The 22,452-nt window shown below is 37.9% G+C and overlaps 1 protein-coding gene across 1 annotated transcript; it reads right to left on the bottom strand.

The window, feature by feature from the left end:
• LOC109850789 (calcium-dependent protein kinase 13-like) lies at positions 4,749–19,238 on the bottom strand. The gene is made up of 7 exons (XM_020420862.1): positions 18,495–19,238; positions 10,721–10,864; positions 10,422–10,574; positions 7,169–7,284; positions 6,913–7,080; positions 5,549–5,779; positions 4,749–5,229 (listed from the first exon to the last, which is right to left on the bottom strand). Exons 1-7 carry the CDS (start codon positions 19,087–19,089, stop codon positions 5,080–5,082), a joined length of 1,557 nt encoding a protein of 518 aa, XP_020276451.1. The 5' UTR covers positions 19,090–19,238; the 3' UTR covers positions 4,749–5,079.

Genomic DNA, 22,452 nt, shown 5'->3' on the forward strand with positions numbered 1-22,452 from the left:
AGGCCGAGATCGCGGGGGAGCTGAAGGTTCGACGTCGGAAGGATTTTGGGTTTTCCGACCGCAGCTTGCTTCGACGGAGCTGACGAGGCCGAGATCGCAGGGGAGCTGAAGGTTCGACGTCGGACGAATTTGGGGGGTTTTTTTGGGAACGATTTGAGGGATTTGGGGATTTTTGTTAGGGAAGCACACGATTTGGGGAGAAATATCAGGAGAGTGAGCCTCTGCGGGTTTGAAGGCTATGCCCAATCCTAGTAGTTTTCTTAGAGGCCAAGTTAACTTGGCGAGCAAGTTAGGATTGTGTCTTTGATTATTTGTATAACTTTATGAGAATTAGATAGAGTTAGGGATCTATCATTATTAGGAGATTGAGTATCATCATGATTAGGAGTTTGAATCCTATTCTAATTAGGAAGTTAGGCTAGAGATAGGATTTTGGTTTCCCTATATATATTCTTCTATTGTTGGAGGAAAACGAAGGAGAGTAGAGAGAAGGAGAGAGACAATATTCTTGTAATCAGGGTTTTAAAGGGTGTAACCGGGTTCAAGAGTATTGTGAGAGAGAGGGTTTCACAGTCTTCGTCTGTGCAAAAGATTGTAATTTAGAGGTGATAGTGGATTAATTTTGATCCCGTGGATTTTTTTTGTTGAGGGTTTTCCACGTTAAATCTCGTGTGATTCTATTTGCTGCGTTTGGTGATTTTCAAGGTTTTTATGAGATCTAAAAATCCCAACAAGTGGTATCAAAGCGGGGTTCGACGGTTCGTGGAGGTTTGACGGGTGTGCAATTGGTGAAGACGTCAGTGGTCGAAGCGCGGTGAGCGGCATCGGGGGAAACAAAAAAAGGGTACTATAGCAGGGAATACTGTAGCGGCGATGTGAACACTGTTCACATGGGTGAGGGTTTGCTTACAAACTTTTAAATCAAATCCGACGGTGCAGATTGATTTGTCTTTTGATCGAGGATTTAATGGCGGATTTTGGTGATTCAGGAGTCGTTTCTAGGATTTTTCGACATGCTGAGTTCATTTTTAATATCGGTTTTATCAAATTCAATCTCTATTGTGACTGATTTGAAATTTTCTTGTGGTTAGAGGATGATGACTTCTTCGGGTCTGAAGTTTGATATTCTACTATTCAATGACAATACAAATTTTATAGTATGGCAGTGCACGGTTCAAGATATTATTGTGCAGCAAGGTGTTGATCAAGCTTTGAAGGAGAAAAAACATAAATGATTGAAGGATACTGAATGGAGTTCCATACAAAAGAGGGCGGTTAGCACAATTCGTTTGGCACTCGCCCCCGAGATCAAGTACAATGTTATGCAAGAGACCACTCCAAAGGGGCTGTGGGAAAGGCTCGAGGGGTTTATGCGTCAAAGTCGATGACCAACCGATTGCATTTGAGGATGAAGCTTTATTCCTTGAAGATTGAAGAAGGTACTACAATTCAAGACCACATTAATGCCTTTAATCAGCTAGTTTACCAACTTATGAATATTGATGAGGAGATTAAAGAAGAAGAGCAGGTGCTAGTCCTATTATCTTCCTTGCCGAAGTCGTACAAGTTGTTAGTTCAAACGATAATTGCAGGGAAGCAGACTTTAAAGTTCGACGATGTGATATCACTCGTACGTGAGAATGAATGAATGATGGAAAAGGAGAGTGTATATAATGGTGGTGAGAATGCACTAGCTTTTAAAGGTTCTAATCGAGGGAGGAATAAGGGAAGATATGAAAATTATCGAGGAAGGTCAAAATCTCAGGCCCGAGACGACAACGAAAGGGAGTGCTATTATTATGGAGAGAAAGGCTCACATTCAGTTTAGATGTTCCCAGATGCGAGATGATTTGAAGAGTATTAGACAGATGAAGCTTCAAGAAAATGGGAAGAAGGCGGACTCCTTGGTTGTTGTGTGTGATGAAGATGTGGTGCTGTTGATGCAGTACAGGTACTGATACGAGTAACACTTGGGTGTTAGATTCTGCAGTCTCTATGCATGTTTGTAACAATAAAAATTATTTTGACACATTGAAAACAAATAAAGAATTTGACAACGTGATTGTTAGAAACAACGAGAAGATGAAGGTTGAAGGTGTTGGAAGAATAGCAACCATATTTGCTATTTAGATGGACAATCTGTTAATGGTGTAGATGACTCTTCTCAGGCTCTTGTCCACAAGGGAAAGGTGAAGAACAAGAAGAAGAGAGTGAGTTTTTCTGAAGCTGTTGAGATACTTGGAGATTTTTCGTCTAGGGAGGATATGTAGGGTATCAACTCAAACTTCAAGTCGGATGCAAGTTTGAAGGATGTGCCCAATCCTAGTAGTTTTCTTAGAGACCAAGTTAACTTTGCGGGTAAGTTAGGATTGTGTTTTTGATTGTTTGTATAACTTTATGAGAATTAGATAGGATTAGAGATCTATCATGATTAGGAGATTGAGTCTCATCATGATTAGGAATTTGAATCCTATTCTAATTTGGAAGTTAGGCTAGAGATAGGATTTTGGTTTCCCTATATATATTCTTCTATTGTCGGAGGAAAAACGAAGGAGAGTAGAGAGAAGGAGAGAGACAATATTCTTATAATCAGGGTTTTAGAAGGTGTAACCGGGTTTAAGGGTTATTATGAGAGAGAGGGTTTGACAGTCTTTGTCCGTGCAAAAGATTGTAATTTGGAGGTGATAGTGGATTAGTTTTGATCCCGTGGATTTTTCTTGTTGATGGTTTTCCACGTTAAATCTCGTGTGATTCTATTTGGTGGTTTTGGGGGTTTTTGTGAGATCTAAAAATCCCAACCGTGTGTGTTTTATAATTGTGGAAGAAGAATATGATATTACTACATCAATGAAACCCGGCTCTCTTTCTAAAAAAACGTAAGAAAGTATGGTACAACTAATTTCAAAATTTCTTTTAATAATAAAAATGCTTTTGATAAAAACTAGATTTTTTCCAGAAATTAATTTGAGAATGTAGTCTATATTTGAATGTTGGACTTTTCATGTTTCAATACCGTTTGTTAATATTGAGTCCGTCAGGGTGACGACTCAAAATGATCGATCAATAAAATTGGGCCAAAATATATTAGCCTAGTTTATCTCTTCAGTCCACAAAACCGAAGTCATGACCAAGGTAATGCTCATCTCCTCTTCAGTTCACAAAACAAATGATGGAAACCACATCACACTTTTTTGTAATCCAAAACTCTGTCATCTTAATTAACAAGAAAAACTATCTCGTCACAAAAACAAAAGGATCATATAAAGGGTCATTGCGAAATCGTATAACAACGAAGAAGAAAGTCACATGTGAAGTTGATAGTCACATCTATTCCTATAGTATTTGACCGAAACATTATTTTATTCATAGTGATATATTAACAGCTCGCACTGATATTACTTACTGATTGAAAATCAGAATGTTAGGGGCTGTTTGGTTGGTTTCTTTTGCCCCTAATTCCCTGTCAAAACTGTCAAAACGCCCTTTTTAAAGGCGTTTTGGCAAGAAAGCTGTCAAAACTGACAGCAAGCTGTTAGTTTTGGCAGGGAATCAGGGGCAAAAGAAGCAAAACAAATAGCCTCTAAGCCTTAAATAGAGCCTACGGACTTTTTTCTATTTAAATCCCATCCTTACTTTTCCTCAACAATGTGAGACTGAGGGGGTGTTTGGTTCAATTTCTAGAAATTATAGGAAATGTTTTCCATCTAAAATATGATTTCCTTGTATTTCTTAAAAAAATTATATGAAAAGTTTTAAGAAATAAAAAAGTACCAATTTTCTTGTTTTTTGTAATTTGCTTGTTTGGTTCAAAACAAGAAAATAGCTCATAACTTTATAGAAAATAACAAGAATTGGTAGGTTTTTAATTAAATATGGTATGTGTCAGATTTCTGGTGATTTCCTCTCATTTTGAGAGGAAATTGCTTTTTGTAAAATTTGGTAGGTTTTGATATTTTATAGAAAATATTTCTGTAAATTTTTTGTTGAACCAAACACAATTTACAGAAATCTCTGGAAAACTTTTAATTACAAATTTACCATTGTCAGATGTTTTAAGAAAAGTTTTCTCAAAAAGTGTGCAACCAAACAGCCCCTTATACACCCACATGAGAAATCACAACATGAGCTTCCCCACTTGTTGCTTTCTTGTAATTTACTGCTTGCATGATACAATTCCTTACCAATCAATTAGACTCCATTTGTTTCGTAGTTTCAGATGCCTAATATCCCATAGCCGTCGAATCATTGGATAAGATTATAAGATTGTGGAAAATATTTTCCTAGAATCAGGCGGCGCCGAAATAATTGATTGGTCCTTCACTATTATACATGTTGTCAGTATCGATCAGCACGCGTTAAGCTTGTGGAGAGACTTCAACCACGGACGTACTCAATAAAACCCGTGAATACAAAGGCTACCGGAATACCACTAGAAGATGCTAAATTGAAAAGGTCAGGTGCTAAGTTTTGTTTTTTAACTAAATAAAGAAAAAAGAGAGAATGAGAAGGAAAGATATTGTAGCTATAATACCACAATTTGACGAAATTAAAATGTTGACGGAAGCATCTTCAGCAATAAATATACCCGTTGTTGGAACCGAATGGATGAAATTCATCAACCACGTCTCTGTAAGGTAGTGTCAAATTTCTCTTTTCGACATCTTGGAGCAACTCGAGAGAGGCATTCAACGAAATTGAAGAATGCGTACAGTTACGGCATCGATACGTTCACAACCACATATGTTCAATTTTCCAGCCCTCAAATGAGAATATAAACATAAATTTCCCTTTCCCTTACAGTTCCAGCTCTAGTTCCACAATTTTAGTACATTAAAAACCCATAACCCCATGAGTTAATCAAACAAACGTGCATCAGTACCGTGCAACACTCAAACTATGAAGATCATAAAGATTACATGGAAAACCCAAATGCCATAAACATACAACAGAAGATACAATGTGAAAGCATTTTACTCTTCCTGGCAGAAGGATCGACTAATTACAACATAAACCAACGGGGGAGCTCATCGAGTCAAATGCTTGCGAAAAAACAAAAACTCAAATGTCATGAGCCAAGCATCACTCACTGCCCTTGTTTAGAGAGCCATCTTTCATCAGTCTTATGCTTAGACTATTAAATCTCCCTCTTGAATAATGCCGAGAAGCCTTTCTCCAATCTGTACCGGTTTTCATCATCGCTACAAATTCTTCGTAGCTAATTTTTCCATCCTGCAGTTGCAAAGGATCAAAGAGCTTGACATGTTAATGAAGGAAGTTATTCTGTGGAGATCAGATAGGAGCATTTTCCCGGAAATTTCTATATAAAGAACATATAGGGAGGCTGGGGCCGAAGGAATCTAGTCCAACACAAATCTTGATCCACATATCAACATCAGCTATTAGTGTAATCAAACTATCTGTTGGTAGTGATAGTTAATAGTGATGTGTGCATCAAATTTCGTGCTAGGCCACATGTTTTCATGCCCTACCTATCTCCCTATATGATTTTCTATAGAAGGCACTCTATAGGATTGTCCGTCCCTTTTACCTTATCCATGTCGACTTCTTGTAGGATATCATTTGCCACATCTTTGCTATCAGCAGCCCCATCTTCTGCCAATGCCTCCTGAAGCTCCTCTGCCTCGATGTAGCCATTACCATCTTTGTCAAAGTATGAGAAGGCCTTTCGAAGATGCTCATCATTTGCCATCCTTTGCAAGTGCAGAGACACAGCAACAAATTCTCCATAATCTAGCGTTCCTTTTCCATTGGTGTCCACCTGTTATGTATATATTTTTTAATTTATAGAAAAATGTATTGTCAGATTCACATCTTCTGTCGAAAGAGAAAATTTTAAGATAATGCTTAATAATTTTGAAACGTACACAATTTCCTATGAAAACATTTCACTCCCAATAGGAAACAGTGTCAATTTAAATTCAACAAGGCATTTAAGAAAATGCACAAGGATCTCAGGAGGCCTTCTTGCATTAGATCCAACAGTTGTGATTAGTAAATTTTGATAGTTGATAATTCTTCAAGGAAACACCACTCGTGAAAAGAGATATGGTGTATGCTACTTTCAAGCAATGAATGGTTTTGTTTTGAGAAGCAAACCAGCTCGTTGAACATGTTTTTCCGCAAGGAGTTCAAAGCAAGGGAGTCAATGTTTCTCATCACACAATGAGGAATACTTCACATTAGAACGGAGTTGGTACTATGGAAAGATCTCTTGGACAGAGCTTGGTTCATAATCTCAAATTCATTGACAAAAGATAGTAAGTTGAAACTATTATACAGCTTGATGTTTGATTAAAAAAACTATAGAGAATAGGTTTTAAAGGCTTTTGAAGTAGTATTATCAGGTACTTGAGGTGTAAGACTATATATGCTTGTATTGCTCATTGGAATGACTGCAAAAAAAATCATAGACATAGTTAAAGGGAGGTTCAAGATATTCTGGAGTCAAGATTGCAAGCAAGGTGAAAAGAACATAACACTTGAGAATAAAAGTTGCCAGACATGTAATATCTTATGAATCTTTCCCTTTTGAGTGCAAAAAATGACAATAATTGAGAAGACTGCACCACATTCAAGCATTGCCAAAACTTTTGTACCTGTGAAAAATGGTTACCAGTGAACTCGGTTTTACCATTTTGTAATCACTCAAGCACAATAAGATACTTGAAACCCCTGTGTAATATGATTAGAATAATTCTCATGTTACAGAGAAAATATGATATCATTGGATTTGAAAAGATAAAAAGTCTTGGAAAGATATCCAGAATGGATCTGAGTGGTATAAGGCATAGGAAAAGTGTCATATTACCATTAAAAAATCATGGATTTAAGTCACTATTAAGATGCGGATTCAAGATACTCAAGCAATATATGTATAGACAAGATACTTACAGCTTCGATGAGCATCTGCACTTCAGACTCCGCAAGCTGCGAACCATGCTTTGCAAGTCCAGCTTTAAGTTCATCGCAGGATACAATGCCATCATTATCCGTGTCAATCTTCTTGAACATTTCTTTTATGTCTTCAACTTCCTCAACAGATAAATGATCAGCAATCACCTATTAGCAAAACCACTAACCAGTTAATAAAACAGTAGAAATAAGTGCTTTAATATACAAGGACCCAAAGATTTTAATGTTAACCAACCCTAAGAGCTCTCCTTTTGAACCTATTCATCACTGAAAACTGCTTAAGCCTCGACTTAACGACATCTCCAAGGGGAACATTCGGAGCCTTTTTAGCATTTTGAAGCCAAGGATGCTCTGGCATGGAAAATGAAGATTATCAGAAAATATGGTCATGTGGAAAAAGTAAAAAGTATGCCATGGTGAATAAGCACTTATTCTGAAACTCATAAAAAAGGTTTACTAGTGAAAAGCTAAGAATTGATATTAATAATTCTAAAACTCCTCGTGTCAAGCAAGATTCAGAAAAGGAGAATCAAGAATTGCATCTAATAGATGGCAACGCAAAATTTATACAAAAGACTGACCTTTTCGAAAGGTCAATTTCTCTGCTCAGTTTACTTTCTTTATTGTGCCACTAGGCTAGTCCAAATTGAATTAGTCAATGCACTAAGTAATCTCCTTGCCTGCCCACCTCAAGGAACATTCTAATCAATAGACTGACTATTCTTTTAAGTTTTTGAGGAGGCCTTTAACCTGTGGCCTCAATTGTCAGCACAATATTCTAAATGTATTCCCTCTATACATCATTTTACAACATGCTAATTAAGCCACTTGGAAATCTGAACATGATTTCTTATTTATTTTGAAATAAGAATCCAAAATGGAATGCCTCATTCTCAAATAAATAAGTATTTGGTGCATTGCTAAGCTGCATGGGTATGGGTACAGGTACGGGTATAGGACACGGTAAATTTGTAAAAGGTAGGGTACGGGGACACGACTATAAATATGTAGTTTATGTATATCTATATGTATTAAAATTAATAATTTCTGGAAGATTATTATTGTTTTTTCATTTACATAAGATCAATATATTAGAAATAGATGTGGAGTGTAGAATATACATCCAAGAGTATGAGTGTTTTCAATTAAAACAGTGGTAAATTATTGAGTATACACTTGAACAAATCTTGTGTGTATTTTCAAGAAGTGTCCATGATGTTTGGGTGCATGTATGGGTATGTGTCAGGTACAGGAACGGCTTCCAAGTAGAATTACCCAGGTAACATAGGTAAATCATCGTAAGTTGCTTCTCTGGAATTCATATCACCTAATAAAATAGTCCTGATTTTGACTTGATTGCACAGTCCCATACGACCCATAGAAAACTAGATAAATTTCATATGTAACATAGATAAAAGCATAATAAGAACCATTTTTTACACGCAGAATTAAATAAGCATAATTTTTTAGCATACTCCACTTATGTGTTTGTGTGTGTGAAATGTGTGTGTGTGTGTACATGCACACATATAGATACACACACACATATGTGTATACATATATTGATATATCTACATACACACGCGCGCGCCTGTATACACATATAGAGAGAGAGTGTGTGTATACAGACATATATATGTACATATACATATATACTATGTGTGTGTATCAATATATGCATACACATACATATATTGTTATGTGTGCACACGCGCACATGCGCACGCAACCACACCCCACACACACAGATATAGATACATACACATATAGATACACACACACATATGTGTATACATATATTGATATATCTACATACACACGCGCGCGCCTGTATACACATATAGAGAGAGAGTGTGTGTATACAGACATATATATGTACATATACATATATACTATGTGTGTGTATCAATATATGCATACACATACATATATTGTTATGTGTGCACACGCGCACATGCGCACGCAACCACACCCCACACACACAGATATAGATACATACACATATAGATACACACACACATATGTGTATACATATATTGATATATCTACATACACACGCGCGCGCCTGTATACACATATAGAGAGAGAGTGTGTGTATACAGACATATATATGTACATATACATATATACTATGTGTGTGTATCAATATATGCATACACATACATATATTGTTATGTGTGCACACGCGCACGCAACCACACCCCACACACACAGATAAACACACACACACACATATATACATATAGGTATACATATACATATTCATATTCATATACATATACATATGGTAGGTCAAAGATTGGAACTTCGCTAATCAATTACGAATATCAGCAGTAATGAATCGTAGTGTGAAGAAGCATAGATAGGTATACATATACATATACATATCCATATACATATACATATGGTAGGTCAAAGATTGGAACTTCGCTAATCAATTACGAATATCAGCAGTAATGAATCGTATTGTGAAGAGATCAACTATGCTTCTTGTTATTAACAGGCCAAATTGGCCAATCGAGAAGTCATGCCAAAAAAGTGGCATGGTGTGTGCTTCATGTTTTAACGAAACCAGACGGCCGCGAACTGAAATATGAAGTCTTCATAATTTAAAAAGAATCATTCATGGTGCTGATAATTTTTAACGCAAGCATACCTTTCTACCTTTCTATGCTCTAAATTGGAATCAAACGAAGGATTGACTCTCGGCTTTAACGCAAGCATACCTTTGGTAGCAGGAGTTTCAAAGTTTTAGCAATTTCCCATCTGAATATTATTGATACTTGAAATAAATCCACAATGTCAACAGATATGAGAGGGTATTAGCAAATATGAGCAGTATTAGTCAGAAAAACTTTGTATGCTTATGAAAATTTGGCTAATACATCAATATCAATCTTTACTTCAATCCTTGCTTCAAATGCTCTCTCCACAAGCTGTTTAGAATGTTCAAACGCAAAACCTTACTTCAAATCTTTTTCTCAACAAAATTATTTAAAATATTTCAATAACTTCCCTCCCTCTCTGTTTGGAGATAGATTTATGAACTTTTGGTGATCCACCACTGAACTTGGAATATCGATTTTCAAATGTCTTCAAGTTAATGACAATTTTCAATAAACTTGTAATGCTAAGAGTCTAAGACACTATCAGCAAAAAAAAAAGGTCCTTCCATGGAACTCTAGATGGCAATTAACAGGCAAAGAAACATAGAATATCTATTACAATGTTTAGATCCTAGGGAACAGGAGAGCAACACCACCAGGTTCTCCTAAAATTGGAATGATCAAAAGAAGAGAGCCAAAGACAAGATTAAATACTCTTTAAGAGAGAAAAAAATTGTTCAAAGAAGTTAAGCACTTGGAAAAGCAACTATAAGCACTAACCATTAACAAAATAAATATAACTGTTGCATATTCAGAATCAAAAAGATCTGCACAAAAATAGTAGATAGCATTAATATTAAAAAAAACTAGTTGAAGAAGTACCCAGAACTTGTTTTGCAGTTGGTCTAAGCTTTGGATCAGGCTCCAGCATCTGCCGAACCAAATTCTTGGCACTTTCAGAAACACTCGGCCATGGTTCACGTTTAAAATCAATAATTCCTCGAAGAATAGCTTGTGCAACACCCTGTTCAGATTCTGTAATTTAGAGATATAACGTAGTTCAGAGTATTAGTTATTTTGGGTACAGAAACTTTAAAATAGATTAGTGCAGCAACATAATACTTATTTTTAAAAAATGAGAATAAAGCAATAACATTAGATAGGCAAGTCAAGAATTTTACCTGCCCAAAATGGGGGAACTCCACACAAAAGAATATAGAGAATGACTCCCGCACTCCATATATCTATTTCTGGTCCATAATTACGTTTGAGTACCTCTGGGGCCATGTAGTATGGACTTCCAACAATTTCAGAGAACTTTTCACCTGGTGAGACAAAACACAACAAAGATTCATATCCAATATATACAAGGAAAGGGTACCCTCATGATATTAAAGAGACCTTCTTCATACAGTATTCTCTTTTGCAATATGTTGACCGCACATAAACACACAAATGACATGCATGAGAAAATATCAAAGATAAGCTTTTGATTCAGATTATAACATAAAGTTGAAAGCCATTGCCTAAGCAATTTTACCATCATCTTCTTTCCAAGTCAGAAAGTTTTCGGTGCTCTCTTTGGCTTAGGAAAGTACATGATCAATATGTTCGAGTTTCTACCTGCATCTGGTTGCCTAGGATTTACAGAAAGCCAAATTCTGTAATATTTTCTTTGCCAGATATTTGCCACCAAGTTTAAGGGCTGATAATTGGTTCCTTAACAGCCAAAATGTTTTTTCAAATCTTTCTTGAAGTAACACCCATCACAGACCCAGTTATAATGGAAGGGACTTAGATGATGATGATAATGTATCGATTTGACTAATCGACATTAATGTCGATAAATTTTTAATGCATGACCGTGGACTGACTATGCTGCCTGTGGTGGCTGAAAGAGAGGCATACATAGCAGTTCTGTTCACCAAGGGTTTGAGGTTGTAATATCCTAAAATCCTGTAACTATGCAACCTGATTGGACTTATCCTGAAACCAGCAACCCAGTTAACTGCAAAACTAAGTATCAGGAAATACGGTAAGGTTCCTCACTAAAATTTCTGATACAGGTTAAGATTTGGATATTGCTAAGCCAACCTGAATGCAACTTTAACCGTATAAAAGCCTAGATAGTAAATAGTCTACATATGTCTACACATACACGAGAAAATTCCACAGTAAGAATTTTTATGACAAGTTCATAATAGACCATCTTATGTATTATCTGCATAATTTAATTTATTTAACAGACCCAAATTAATCCGAAAATGAGAGCTCAAATTGTAGGAACTTCGTGTATGCATCTCTAATGCAAACTCACTGCTTCGTCAACCCAATCGAAACAATTTTATAATCTATATTCAACAAAGTTGGCTTAGGAAAGTTGCAAGCAGATTCAAGGGATTCGGTCTGAGAGATCATGCGTTGAGCCAAGTACGGTCGCTAACATGCCGAAGTTGGAGAACTTCAGATAACAAATGTAAAAAATATTAGGTTTTTTAAAGATATTTATCCCTCGAATCTTCAATAATTTCATATTAGTCCCTCAAATCTTTGGAATTGCTTACCACTGCTTCAAATCCCACATGGTCTTGCGAATCGGTTCTCCTCTGGTTAAATCACGTTAAATTTCCCCATACCTAATGGAATTGCTTACCACTGCTTCAAACCCCACATGGTCCTGCGAATCGGTTCTCCTCTGGTTAAATCACGTTAAATTTTCCTCATACCTAGCGGTTTAAGGGGAGTTCTCATTTTACCCCTATGTTAAATTTTTCAACACGTTTCTTAACAAGCTTGCACCAAATGTAGCTGAAAACAACCAAATTCCACTGAGATCATCTTCCGCAATAGCCGGAAAAGCACCCTAACCCATTCCGGATCTCCACAACGGTCATATTGTGAACGTGGGGCCACGTGAGGAGATAGGGCAGTGGGGAAAGCTTTGATTTCCTGGACGCGTGGGGGCCACACCCATGTGAGGAAATCAGAGCAGCGGGAGAAAACCGCGTGAGGAGAAGATTTCTCCACGTGAGTTTTTGTAGGCGCACCCGATATCAATTTGCAGTTATATATAGCTGGTAAACGGCAGACCTAGGGTTCTGTGCAAGTGCAGAAGGGGGAGAACGAAAATCTTGGGCGGCGTGCAAGGCTTCGTGTAGAGGGTTGTGTGCAAGCGTACCGCAGAGAGAAAAAGCCTTTGCCGGCTGACCTTTTTGAGTAGAAAAACAGTAAGCCAATTTGAGGGTTTAATTTGTTAGAGTTATGTGATTGTAAACTCTATTTGTATTTTTTTCTCTCTAATAGTAGATCCTCCCCTCCTTGCCCTGTGGACGTAGGTAATTTGTCGAACCACGTTAAAATTGATTGTTCGTGTTGTGATTTGTAATAGAGAGTTTAGGTTCCCTCGACAAGTCAGTCCTAGAACTGATGAGAGGAATAGCTGATATCTCACTTTGTTGAGATATTTTGCTTTCGGTTCTTGTTTTCTTTGTGAAACAGGGATTTAGTTGAGATCTACTCTCTTGTCGAGCACCAGATGTGCTGCCGAAATTTTCGTTGCGCACAATAAGTAGTATCAGAGTCCGGGCTACGTTTGGGCAATTTGAAAGAGTAGATCGCTTTGGAAGCTCAACTAGGGTTTCAATTGGAGTTAAAGGTGAGATCTTTTTTGGTAAAGACTCTATCTTTCTCAAGTTTGGATCTATTCTTCAGTTTGTTCCGCATTGGTTGTTGGTGTGTTGAGGAATATGACCGGAAAAGGTGTTGAGGCTGGTGCTTCTGGTATGAAGACCATTCAAAGTTTGAATATCCACTCTACGAAAATAGATGTGAAGAAATTTAATGGCACGAACAACTTGGACTTTGACAATGCAAAGTTTAGGATGCGCTAAATGCGCAAAATTTGAAAGACACTTTGGAGTTGGATGGCAAGTCAAATGATATTGAAGAGAATGTTTGGAGAAGATGAATCAGACGACGTGTGGTGTTATTAGACCTTGTTTAACACAAGATTTGAAGTATGATGTGATGAATGAGACTTCTGTAAAGAAGGAAGACCCTTGAGAACAAGTATTTGACCATGAGTGTGAAAAATCGCTTGCATTTGATGAGGAGGCTTTGTCGCTTCCAATTGAAGAAGAGAACCTCCGTTAGTGATCACATGAACCACTACACGAAGCTTCTTACGGATTTGACGAATGTGGATGTTATGATTGAAGATGAGGACAAGACGTTGCTGTTGTTGAGTTCCTTGCCTGATGAGGAATACAAGACCTTTGTTCTTACCCCAATTAATGGGAAGACGTCCCTTTCGTATAGTGAGGTCACCGCTACACTTGTGAACTATCAGTTTCGAAAAAAAGATAATGAGGCTTCAGTTGAGCCGGTAGCGGAGACATTGATCGCAAGAGGGAAGAATCCAAACCAAAAAAATTAGAAGTCACAGTCTAGAATAAGGCATCCTACAGTTAAAAAAGATAAGTGTGGTGCAAGGAGACTGATCATTGGAAGAAAGATTATCCAAAGTTTGACGAATGGAGTGGATGTTAGATAGTGATGCGACCTATCATGTGTGTCCTAGAAGGAAATGGTTCTCTAGTTTTGAGAAACTAAAGAGTGATGTGGTGTACATGGAAGATAACCGTGCATGTCAAATCATTGGGATAGGAAGAATTTGTATTAAGATGTTTGACGGGACTATTAGAGAGTTATATAATGTGAGATATATTCCTTCCTTGAGGAAAAACTTGATCTCAATTGGAGTTTTGGTTGGAAAAGGTCTGAAGGTTCGTGTTGAGGACATGGTTCTCGAGATTGTAGAAAACTCTTTGATTGTGATGAAGGACGTCAGGAGGAATAACATGTACTATTTGATTAGAGATACAGTGACAGGTAGAAAGCTAGCGACTTCTGTTGATTCGACTAGACTGCGATATTTAGGGCTTTATCATTCCAGTATTGATTTGGAGATTCATGCAACGACCTGCAATTTGAAATCCAGTGAACATTTTGATGTGAGCAAGAAGATCGAGGTAAAGTTTGGCACCTCTGTTCACCGCATGGAGGGTCTTTCGGATGGGGTTCACGTGAATGTTTGGGGGCCTTCCAAGGAGACATCATTGGGAGGAAATAGATGTTTAGTTTACTTAGTTGGTGGTTGTTCTAGACGTATTTGGGTTGCAACCAAATCCTCTTTGGATAAAATCCTAGTAGTCTCCAACAGATTGAAGAAGTATGTAAGAAACAGAAGGGTGAAAGTACTTCATTCTAATTTTAGTGAGGGTACAAGATGGACTTATTTCTGTATTGGAGCCGAGTTCACGGTATTTTGAGACACTTCGTTGGAAAGAAAATCTTGGGACAACTAGATAGGGTGGCAAATTTGAAGAACCGTGCGGCCGTGCCTAGTTGGAGGAGGATCGGTGTTTGTTGTCAAGCAATGGTCTGCAGAAGAGTTTTTGGACTGAGGCTTCGATATATTTGGGTCATCCTATTAAAGAGTTGTCAACTGCTGTGATTGGAAGTAAAACTCAAGTGGATATTTGGTCTGATAATGTCACATTGGATGAGGTTTCGATGAGGGAGCCTATTGACTCTCAGCATGTTGAGAGTTTTGGATAGATCATAGAGGTATCACACAGCAAGTGGAGAGTGATGCTACTTCACATTGAGTGAAGATTACTCCACATACTCCAGATCATTCTGTATTGTTTGGGATTCCAGCTGAAGTGACACAGTTTAAGGGAACAATTGATTTTGGATACAGATGATGAGTTGGGTTTTGATTCAAGTGTAGCTGATAGGTGTAGTTTGGATATGGCTATTGGTTCATCTCAGGTGGAGGTGTTTGATTCGTTATACTTTGAAACCATTGGAGGTGCTATCAGTCGCAAGATTAATGATATTGGAAGAGGATTGAGAACTCTTCTATTGGATTGAGGGTTTTTGGAGGCCATTTTAGTGAACTACGTGAATGTTTGATTCATTGGGCAAGAGGATACGTAGACAGTCATTTATAATGCAGCCGATTTAGGAGTAGATACCGACGTTTGGAGTTTGTTCGCATTCTCATTTGGGTTCTCGACTTGTTGTGGATTGAGTCCGTTGTCGTGAATTATTTCACTTCGTACTGGACGCAATAAGTGAGACATTTGGTTTGGTTGGTGTCGACTCGGTTTTGGGAGAAACTTCACCAAGGTGGAGAATTATGAACGTGGGGCCATGTGAGGAGATAAGGCAGTGGGGAAAGCTTTGATTTCCTAGACGCGTAGGGGCCACACCCACGTGAGGAAATCAGAGCAACTGGGGAAAACCGCGTGAGGAGATGATTTCTCCGCGTGAGTTTTTGCAGGCCTACCCGATATCAATTTGCAGCTATATATAGCTGGTAAACGACAGACCTAGGGTTCTGTGCAAGTGCAGAAGGGGGAGAACGAAAATCTTGGGCGGCGTGCAAAGCTTCGTGCAGAGGGCTGTGTGCAGGCCCCGCAGAGAGAAAAAACCTTTGACGGCTGACCTTTTTGAGTAGAAAAGTAGGGAGCCAATTTGAGGGTTTAATTTGTGAGAGCTATGTGATTGTAAACCTTATTTGTATTTTTTTTCTCTCTAATAGTAGATCACCCTCTCCTTGCCCCGTGGACGTAGGTAATTTACCGAACCACATTAAAATTGATTGTTCGTGCTGTGATTTGTAATAAAGAGTTTAGATTCCCTCGACAAGTCAGTCCTAGAACTGATGAGAGTAAGAGCTAAAATCTCACTTTGTTGTGATATTTTACTTTCGATTTTTGTTTCCATTTTGACACAGGGATTTAGTTGAGATCTACTCTCTTGTCGAGCACCAAAGGTGCTGCCGAAATTTCCGTTGCGTAGAACAAATATCCACTATAAAATCTATATAATCCTCTAAAGAAGAGGGCAAGGTTGCTGATAGCGGATCGCGTCGCGTCGCGGCGAGGTACCGCTAAGGCTATTGCGGGCTATTGCGGCGAAATAGCGGCAAATAGCGCACAATCAAATAGCGGTCAAATATAAATATATTTAAATATGCTAAATATTTAAATAAGAAGAAAATCATATAAAAAAGCAGCACTTCATTTTTAGTGACTAAAATAGTAGCATAAACAACAATATTTAAATAATAAGAAAGATCAGACTTTGTAAAATATTCAAGTATAGATAAATGACTTAAATTCAGCACCTCATTTTTCCATCAGAATTAGGCTAAAATAGTAGCAGCAACCTCATCGGCCCAAGATGAGGCCTACATCCCAGAACCAACCACATGAAAGCGGAGATTGTCGTCGTCACCCCGCCACCGCAGCTTTCCTATGTGATTCAACCTCAGAAAGAGTATGAAACAGTGAAAAAAGCTCTTTTAAGGATCTGAAAGTCGATCAATTCAACAAATAAGAGAACAAGGGGAGGAAAATCCGACGTTTAGGGTTTATAACAACAGGAAGGAGACGAAAAAACTCACGAGAAATCATTTGTCACTGTTGATGTTGTTGGCTTGACCGGAGAGACAGGTCACAGAGAACGAGAGAGGAGGAAGTGAGAGAGAGAGAGAATCGTCGCTGTTGGTGCGGGAGTCGGCGATGGAAGTCGTCGCCGGTGGTGACGTTGACGGCGCTGGAAGTCGTCGCCGGCGGTGGCGGTGGCGGTGGCTGGAAGTCGTCGCTGGAGGACAGATCGAGAGAGGGCACGGAGTTGGAAGAGAGGCGGCTAGGGCAAATATGGGTTCGGGAATAAGAGGCGATAGGCTTTTAAGTGTAATGGGTTACGGGTTCGGGTCGGGTTCTGGGTAATACTCACCGTTAATCACCGCTTTTCACCGCTTTTCACCGTTAATCACCGCTTTTCCGCGCTATCTTCCGCTATTCGAGCAAATAGCGGTTTCTTCCGCTTAATCACGCCGCAAACCCCCTAAGCCTCGCGCCGAACCCCCGCGACCGCGAATAGCGGCGCTATAGCGCCGCTATTCCCCGCTATTTACAACACTGGAAGAGGGGTAACTTGGTAATAGAGGTTGTTGATTAGAAGTTAACCAAACCATGATTTAAAATTCTATTTGAAAACCTCGTAACCTAACAGAGGGACCAATTTGCAAGAACCCATAGGATTGGAGAGAATAGTGAGAAATTTCAAAGATTTGAGGGACTTATATGGAATTATTGAAGATTTGAGGGAACAATACCTTTGAAAAAAAAATTAAAATTAAGATAAAAAATTGGATAAATTGTTAGAGGGACTTGGAAGTAAAATGTCATGCCAAGAAAATGGACCGAAATAACTAAAGATGACCATCTACTTTTTCATTCCCTTCTTCAATTGTTAGAAGGAAGACAAAATAGTATCATTCTGCTGCCAATTTAGCATATTTGACCAAGCCTGAGACATCTTCCTTTGATTTGACTTCTTCCAGGCATAATAAGGCAGACAGTATTTCACCAAAATCAAATTGACCAAAATAATTACATTTATTAAGAGCAAGGCAAGATGCTTAAAGAAAAACAATAAGCGAAAATCACACTCTTGCTTCCTCACTGACAAATGGAAAGCTATTTTCTTTGAAAACAAACTAACTGCCAATTTACTAACATCCGATAACAAATTAATCGGCAGAATCAAATCATCAACCTAAACTCTAGGAGTTATAAATCTGTGACATAATTTTGGCGAAACGAATTTAAAATACACAATAACATTGCTATAAATGGCATGTTATCTCTCTCCCATCTCAGTGTCATTCTCTAATACATAAGTTCTCTACTATATGTACGAAGAGTTTATAATGTTACCTAGTTTCTCCCCCAAATTACACAAATTGGGCAAATAACTACAAAAGTTTAACACATTAATAAAATAAAAATCCAATCTTTATGCAGACCCACTTCATTAGACCATCTAATTACCGATAATCAAACAAGAAATAATAATAAATAAATGAAAACTCACCAGGCTTAAAGAAGATGGACAACCCAAAATCAATAGCCTTTAACGGCGAATTCTCCTTCTTATTCGCAAACAGAAAATTCTCCGGCTTCAAATCCCTGTGAATCACACCATGCTTATGGCACAGCTGCACAACCTCAACAATCGTCCTCGTCACCGCTGCAGCAGCTCTCTCTGTATAATGCCCCCTCGCCACAATCCGATCGAAGAGCTCTCCACCCTCACAAAGCTCCATCACCAAATGAACAGCACTCTCATCCTCACAAGCCTCCCTCAAGGTCACAATACTAGGGTTTTTCGGCAAGTGCTTCATAATCGCCACCTCTCTTCTCACATCCTCAATGTCCACCTGAGTCCTGAGCTTCCGCTTCGAGATCGACTTACAAGCAAGAAGCTCTCGAGTATCGCGATCCATACAGAGGTAAGTGACCCCAAACTCGCCACGGCCGAGCTCGCGATCGACGAGGTACTTGTCCTCGACGCCATTAGAGGTCGGATCGAGGTTGGTGAGGACAGTGAGGCGTTTGGACACGCTTCCGTTATGGTGCTTGCCGGCCTCGCGGGCGACGGCGGCGGGAGAGCGGCAGCAGTTTCCCATTTTGGGGGAAATGGAACCCTGACCCTAGCTCTAACCCTAGCTAGGGTTTTGGGGGCATTTGATTTGGGGATGGAGAAAAGAGTAAAGGGGAAAGATGGGAGGAAAAAAGGGGACAGCTTTTTTTTTTTCTCCCCCTTTGGTTCGGTGAAGTGAAAGAGTGAAGGGAAAAAGAGTCAGGCTGAGGATTTTGTCGGGTTAACGGGAAAGGATCCGATAACGGTCATGAGGAAAAGACCGTTGCGGGGGATTTTTATTTTTTTGGTAAACTGTTGTCTGATTGGACTGTCTCTTATCGGGTTTGGATGTTTTTTAGAGAATTTACCCGATAAGATTCTCGATTGTTGCTTGCTAGTTAAGCTGTACGAGATTATTGGCTCATTAGAAATTAGAAATTGTTTATTTTTTTCAGCTTCTTACTAAATCAAAGTGTGCGGTTTGAATGAGCATCTTACGAATCTATTAGATATTTAAGTAATTAATCCATAATTCTCATGACTTGGTAAACTGAATACCAATTGATTGCTAAAGTCAGAATTCAATTTTTTTTCTGTTTTATCTATTGATTTTTCGGATTTCGATAGCAAGTTCAATATGTAATCAGTGGTTTAAAGTAACGCAAATGTTGAGGGAGAAGAGAAACAGAGGCTTGGTTGGCGTTTGATCATTGGGCTATTTAGACATTAGCACCTCATATCTCAATAATTTTACACTAGTCCCTCAAAATTTTAAAATTGCTCATACATCCCTCAAATCCAAAAGGGGTGTTTGCAAATAGTCTCTCAAGTTAACAGACACTAGTTCTCAGGGGAAAATTTCATGCTCTTCAACAATCGAAAATCCCTCCCGATCCACTTACAAGCTTTTCCAACAATCATTCCTATAGGTGGATCCACGTAGAGCAAAGTGGAGTCAAGTGGCCCCCACTTTGCTCCACCTAATAGAATACCCCTAGCCCTATATCTATTAACATAACTATCTACATAAAATCTCATAAAATACTAGTGACCCACAAAAATTATTAGGTGACCCCACTAAACTAATTGTTGATAACTTAAATTAACTGAAAATACTAGACTCCACTCCACTTAAATAAGATCTATCTATTGGTTTATTTTCTTTTTAAAGACATATTGATTCTACATATGTTACTATGGCAACTATGAAAAGAGATTTTTCTGTGGTGATCTAATTAAGTGCACGTTGCTGAAAATGAGTGATGATTGATTTCTGATAGTGTTATTAGTGATGCTATTATGTAACTTTTTCAAAATATAAGAATCATCGAAGATAATTGTAATTTTTTTAAATTATTAATTTTATAATGACGTCATTTTCTAGAATTCCTGGGTCCGCCACTAATCATTCCCGAGCTTTTCCAAAATTTTGATAGGAGTATTTTGGTGATTGAGGGCGTTTGGTTAAGAGTTAATTCAACCATGGTTTTTGTATCTAATTGAGAAACTACCAGAGGGACCATTTTGTAGGGCGCTGAGGAAAATTAGAAAGGCAGCTATAGAACTACTAAAGATTTGAGGGACCAGTACTAAATATTACCAAAAGCGGGTTTGGATAGCACAACCGGGACAAAAGCGACCCGCCAACATCATACTCTATAGATTCCCTGACAGATAATCTAGGCAACTAGGTACTCTCTCCCTACCTCTATAGATCTCATTACTACACTTGGCAATTGAAAGCTCTTTTGCATCGAAAAGTAAATGAGAGCCTTGGCTCTTTTCTCACAAGAAAAAAAATACTAAAATCCTAAACAAGCAAAAAAAGAACATTTTTGTTCTCCTATATATTTCGACGTAACAATTGACAAATACGGTTTGGATCGAAACTATTGAAATTTTGTGCATCTCTGGAGTCTTGAAGTTTGGGCACATGGGCGATGCCGCGATGAAGCCGCAATAGTCTCGCCATTCACACACCAAAACTTGAAGCGGGTGTTGAACCTAAAGCTGATGTGAAAAGTTTTTTTTTTTTTTTTCAAGTATTTGTAATGATGTTATAGGATTAAGGTTTTGTTGACCAACTCTTTACTTTGGTCTTTGTGGATTAGGCCAATTTTGGTTGGGGACTTTGAGAGCTAGGGTCAATATCTTGGATCTTTTATTAAACAAAATGAAAACTGTTGGTAAGCTGCGTAAGCATAGTAAACAAACACTTGTACATGTAATTACAACTTATTTTAAGTGACAAAATCTTTCGGATATCACAAATTAGGTAACAAGTATTTGTCTCGAATAAGTCTTTCAATATAACAAATTAGGTGATAAATCTTTTTTTCCCGTTTAATTTAATCTATACTTACTAAACTACTCATAAGCTAATGTAACCAAACTATTCCTACTTTACTATAACTAAAGAGTAGTGATAACTAGACTACACTTACCAAACTACTCTTACGTTACTATAACCAAAGATTATGGGTAACGACTCAGTCAATTATAATAGCAATCCCAATGTAAAGACCCCACTCATTTGTGTCTAATAGTGTAGAAGTAGTTTAGAGGTAGTTTAATTATTATTATCTTGATCTCTTAGGCACTGTTAGGCAATAAGAGATTGTGTCTTATCTAAGAGATTGTGTCTTATTGACTTGGTCAATAAGCTAGTAGAGCTGTTTGGTGACCAAAAATAGGAGGAGATTATTTTAAAGATTGTGTCGTTTGCAAGTAGCTTTTGGAAAGCTATCTCAAGTAGCGTTTGTCTTTGGGAAGGAGCTGCTAATTTTTTTCTTCCGTTTTTGCCCCTAATAATTCTAATTTTATATCAATAATATTGCATGTCCTTTTTAGTCGTTTAACAAATTTAAGCTAGTTGTACAGCTACTTTTGCCAAACAGCTCTAGTCAATCAACTAAATTTGTTGACAATGCTAAGATAGCTCAGACCATGAATTCTAGCAGGTATTTGATGATTTATTTAACATTCTCTCGGTTTGACAAAGTTTTTCATGAAAATATGGGGCAAGGTTCTATTTATTGGGCCTAAACCAAATAGGATAAGGTTCAATTTAGGTCGATCTCAATATATTCATTATTTGAATGCCGCATGTTTGGAGCTAATTTCATGAAGTGGTCGGTTCCTTTTTCTCATCTCTGTCCACTTCTTCGAACCTTCCCGTTTCTTGCAAGCCTACGCGTCTATTCTGGAGATAATTTCACTATTTGAGAAAGTTTTTTAGTTTTAATCGTGCATAGACCCCCACTATGCGGCATAGGTATTTTGAACTAATTGTTTATGTTCTTTCATTATTGCGCATGCAAATTAGTTTTCTTACTCTTTTACCTATATATAAGGTCAAAGAAATCAGGGTTAAATTTTAACATGATAATTATTATCTTAGAAAAATTAG

Source organism: Asparagus officinalis, chromosome 7 (genome assembly GCF_001876935.1).
Source record: "Asparagus officinalis chromosome 7, Aspof.V1, whole genome shotgun sequence".
NCBI classification, from domain to species: Eukaryota; Viridiplantae; Streptophyta; class Magnoliopsida; order Asparagales; family Asparagaceae; genus Asparagus; species Asparagus officinalis.

What these genes read in the sequence shown, in the direction of transcription:
- LOC109850789 (XM_020420862.1), bottom strand. Translation starts at nt 19,089, where the DNA reads ATGGGAAACTGCTGCCGCTCTCCCGCCGCCGTCGCCCGCGAGGCCGGC. An exon ending in AGTTCCCCCATTTTGGGCAG is followed by an intron (nt 10,575 to 10,720) that starts GTAAAATTCTTG and finishes TCTAAATTACAG; the next exon opens with AATCTGAACAGGGTGTTGCA. An exon ending in TCAAAAGGAGAGCTCTTAGG is followed by an intron (nt 7,081 to 7,168) that starts GTTGGTTAACAT and finishes TTTTGCTAATAG; the next exon opens with GTGATTGCTGATCATTTATC.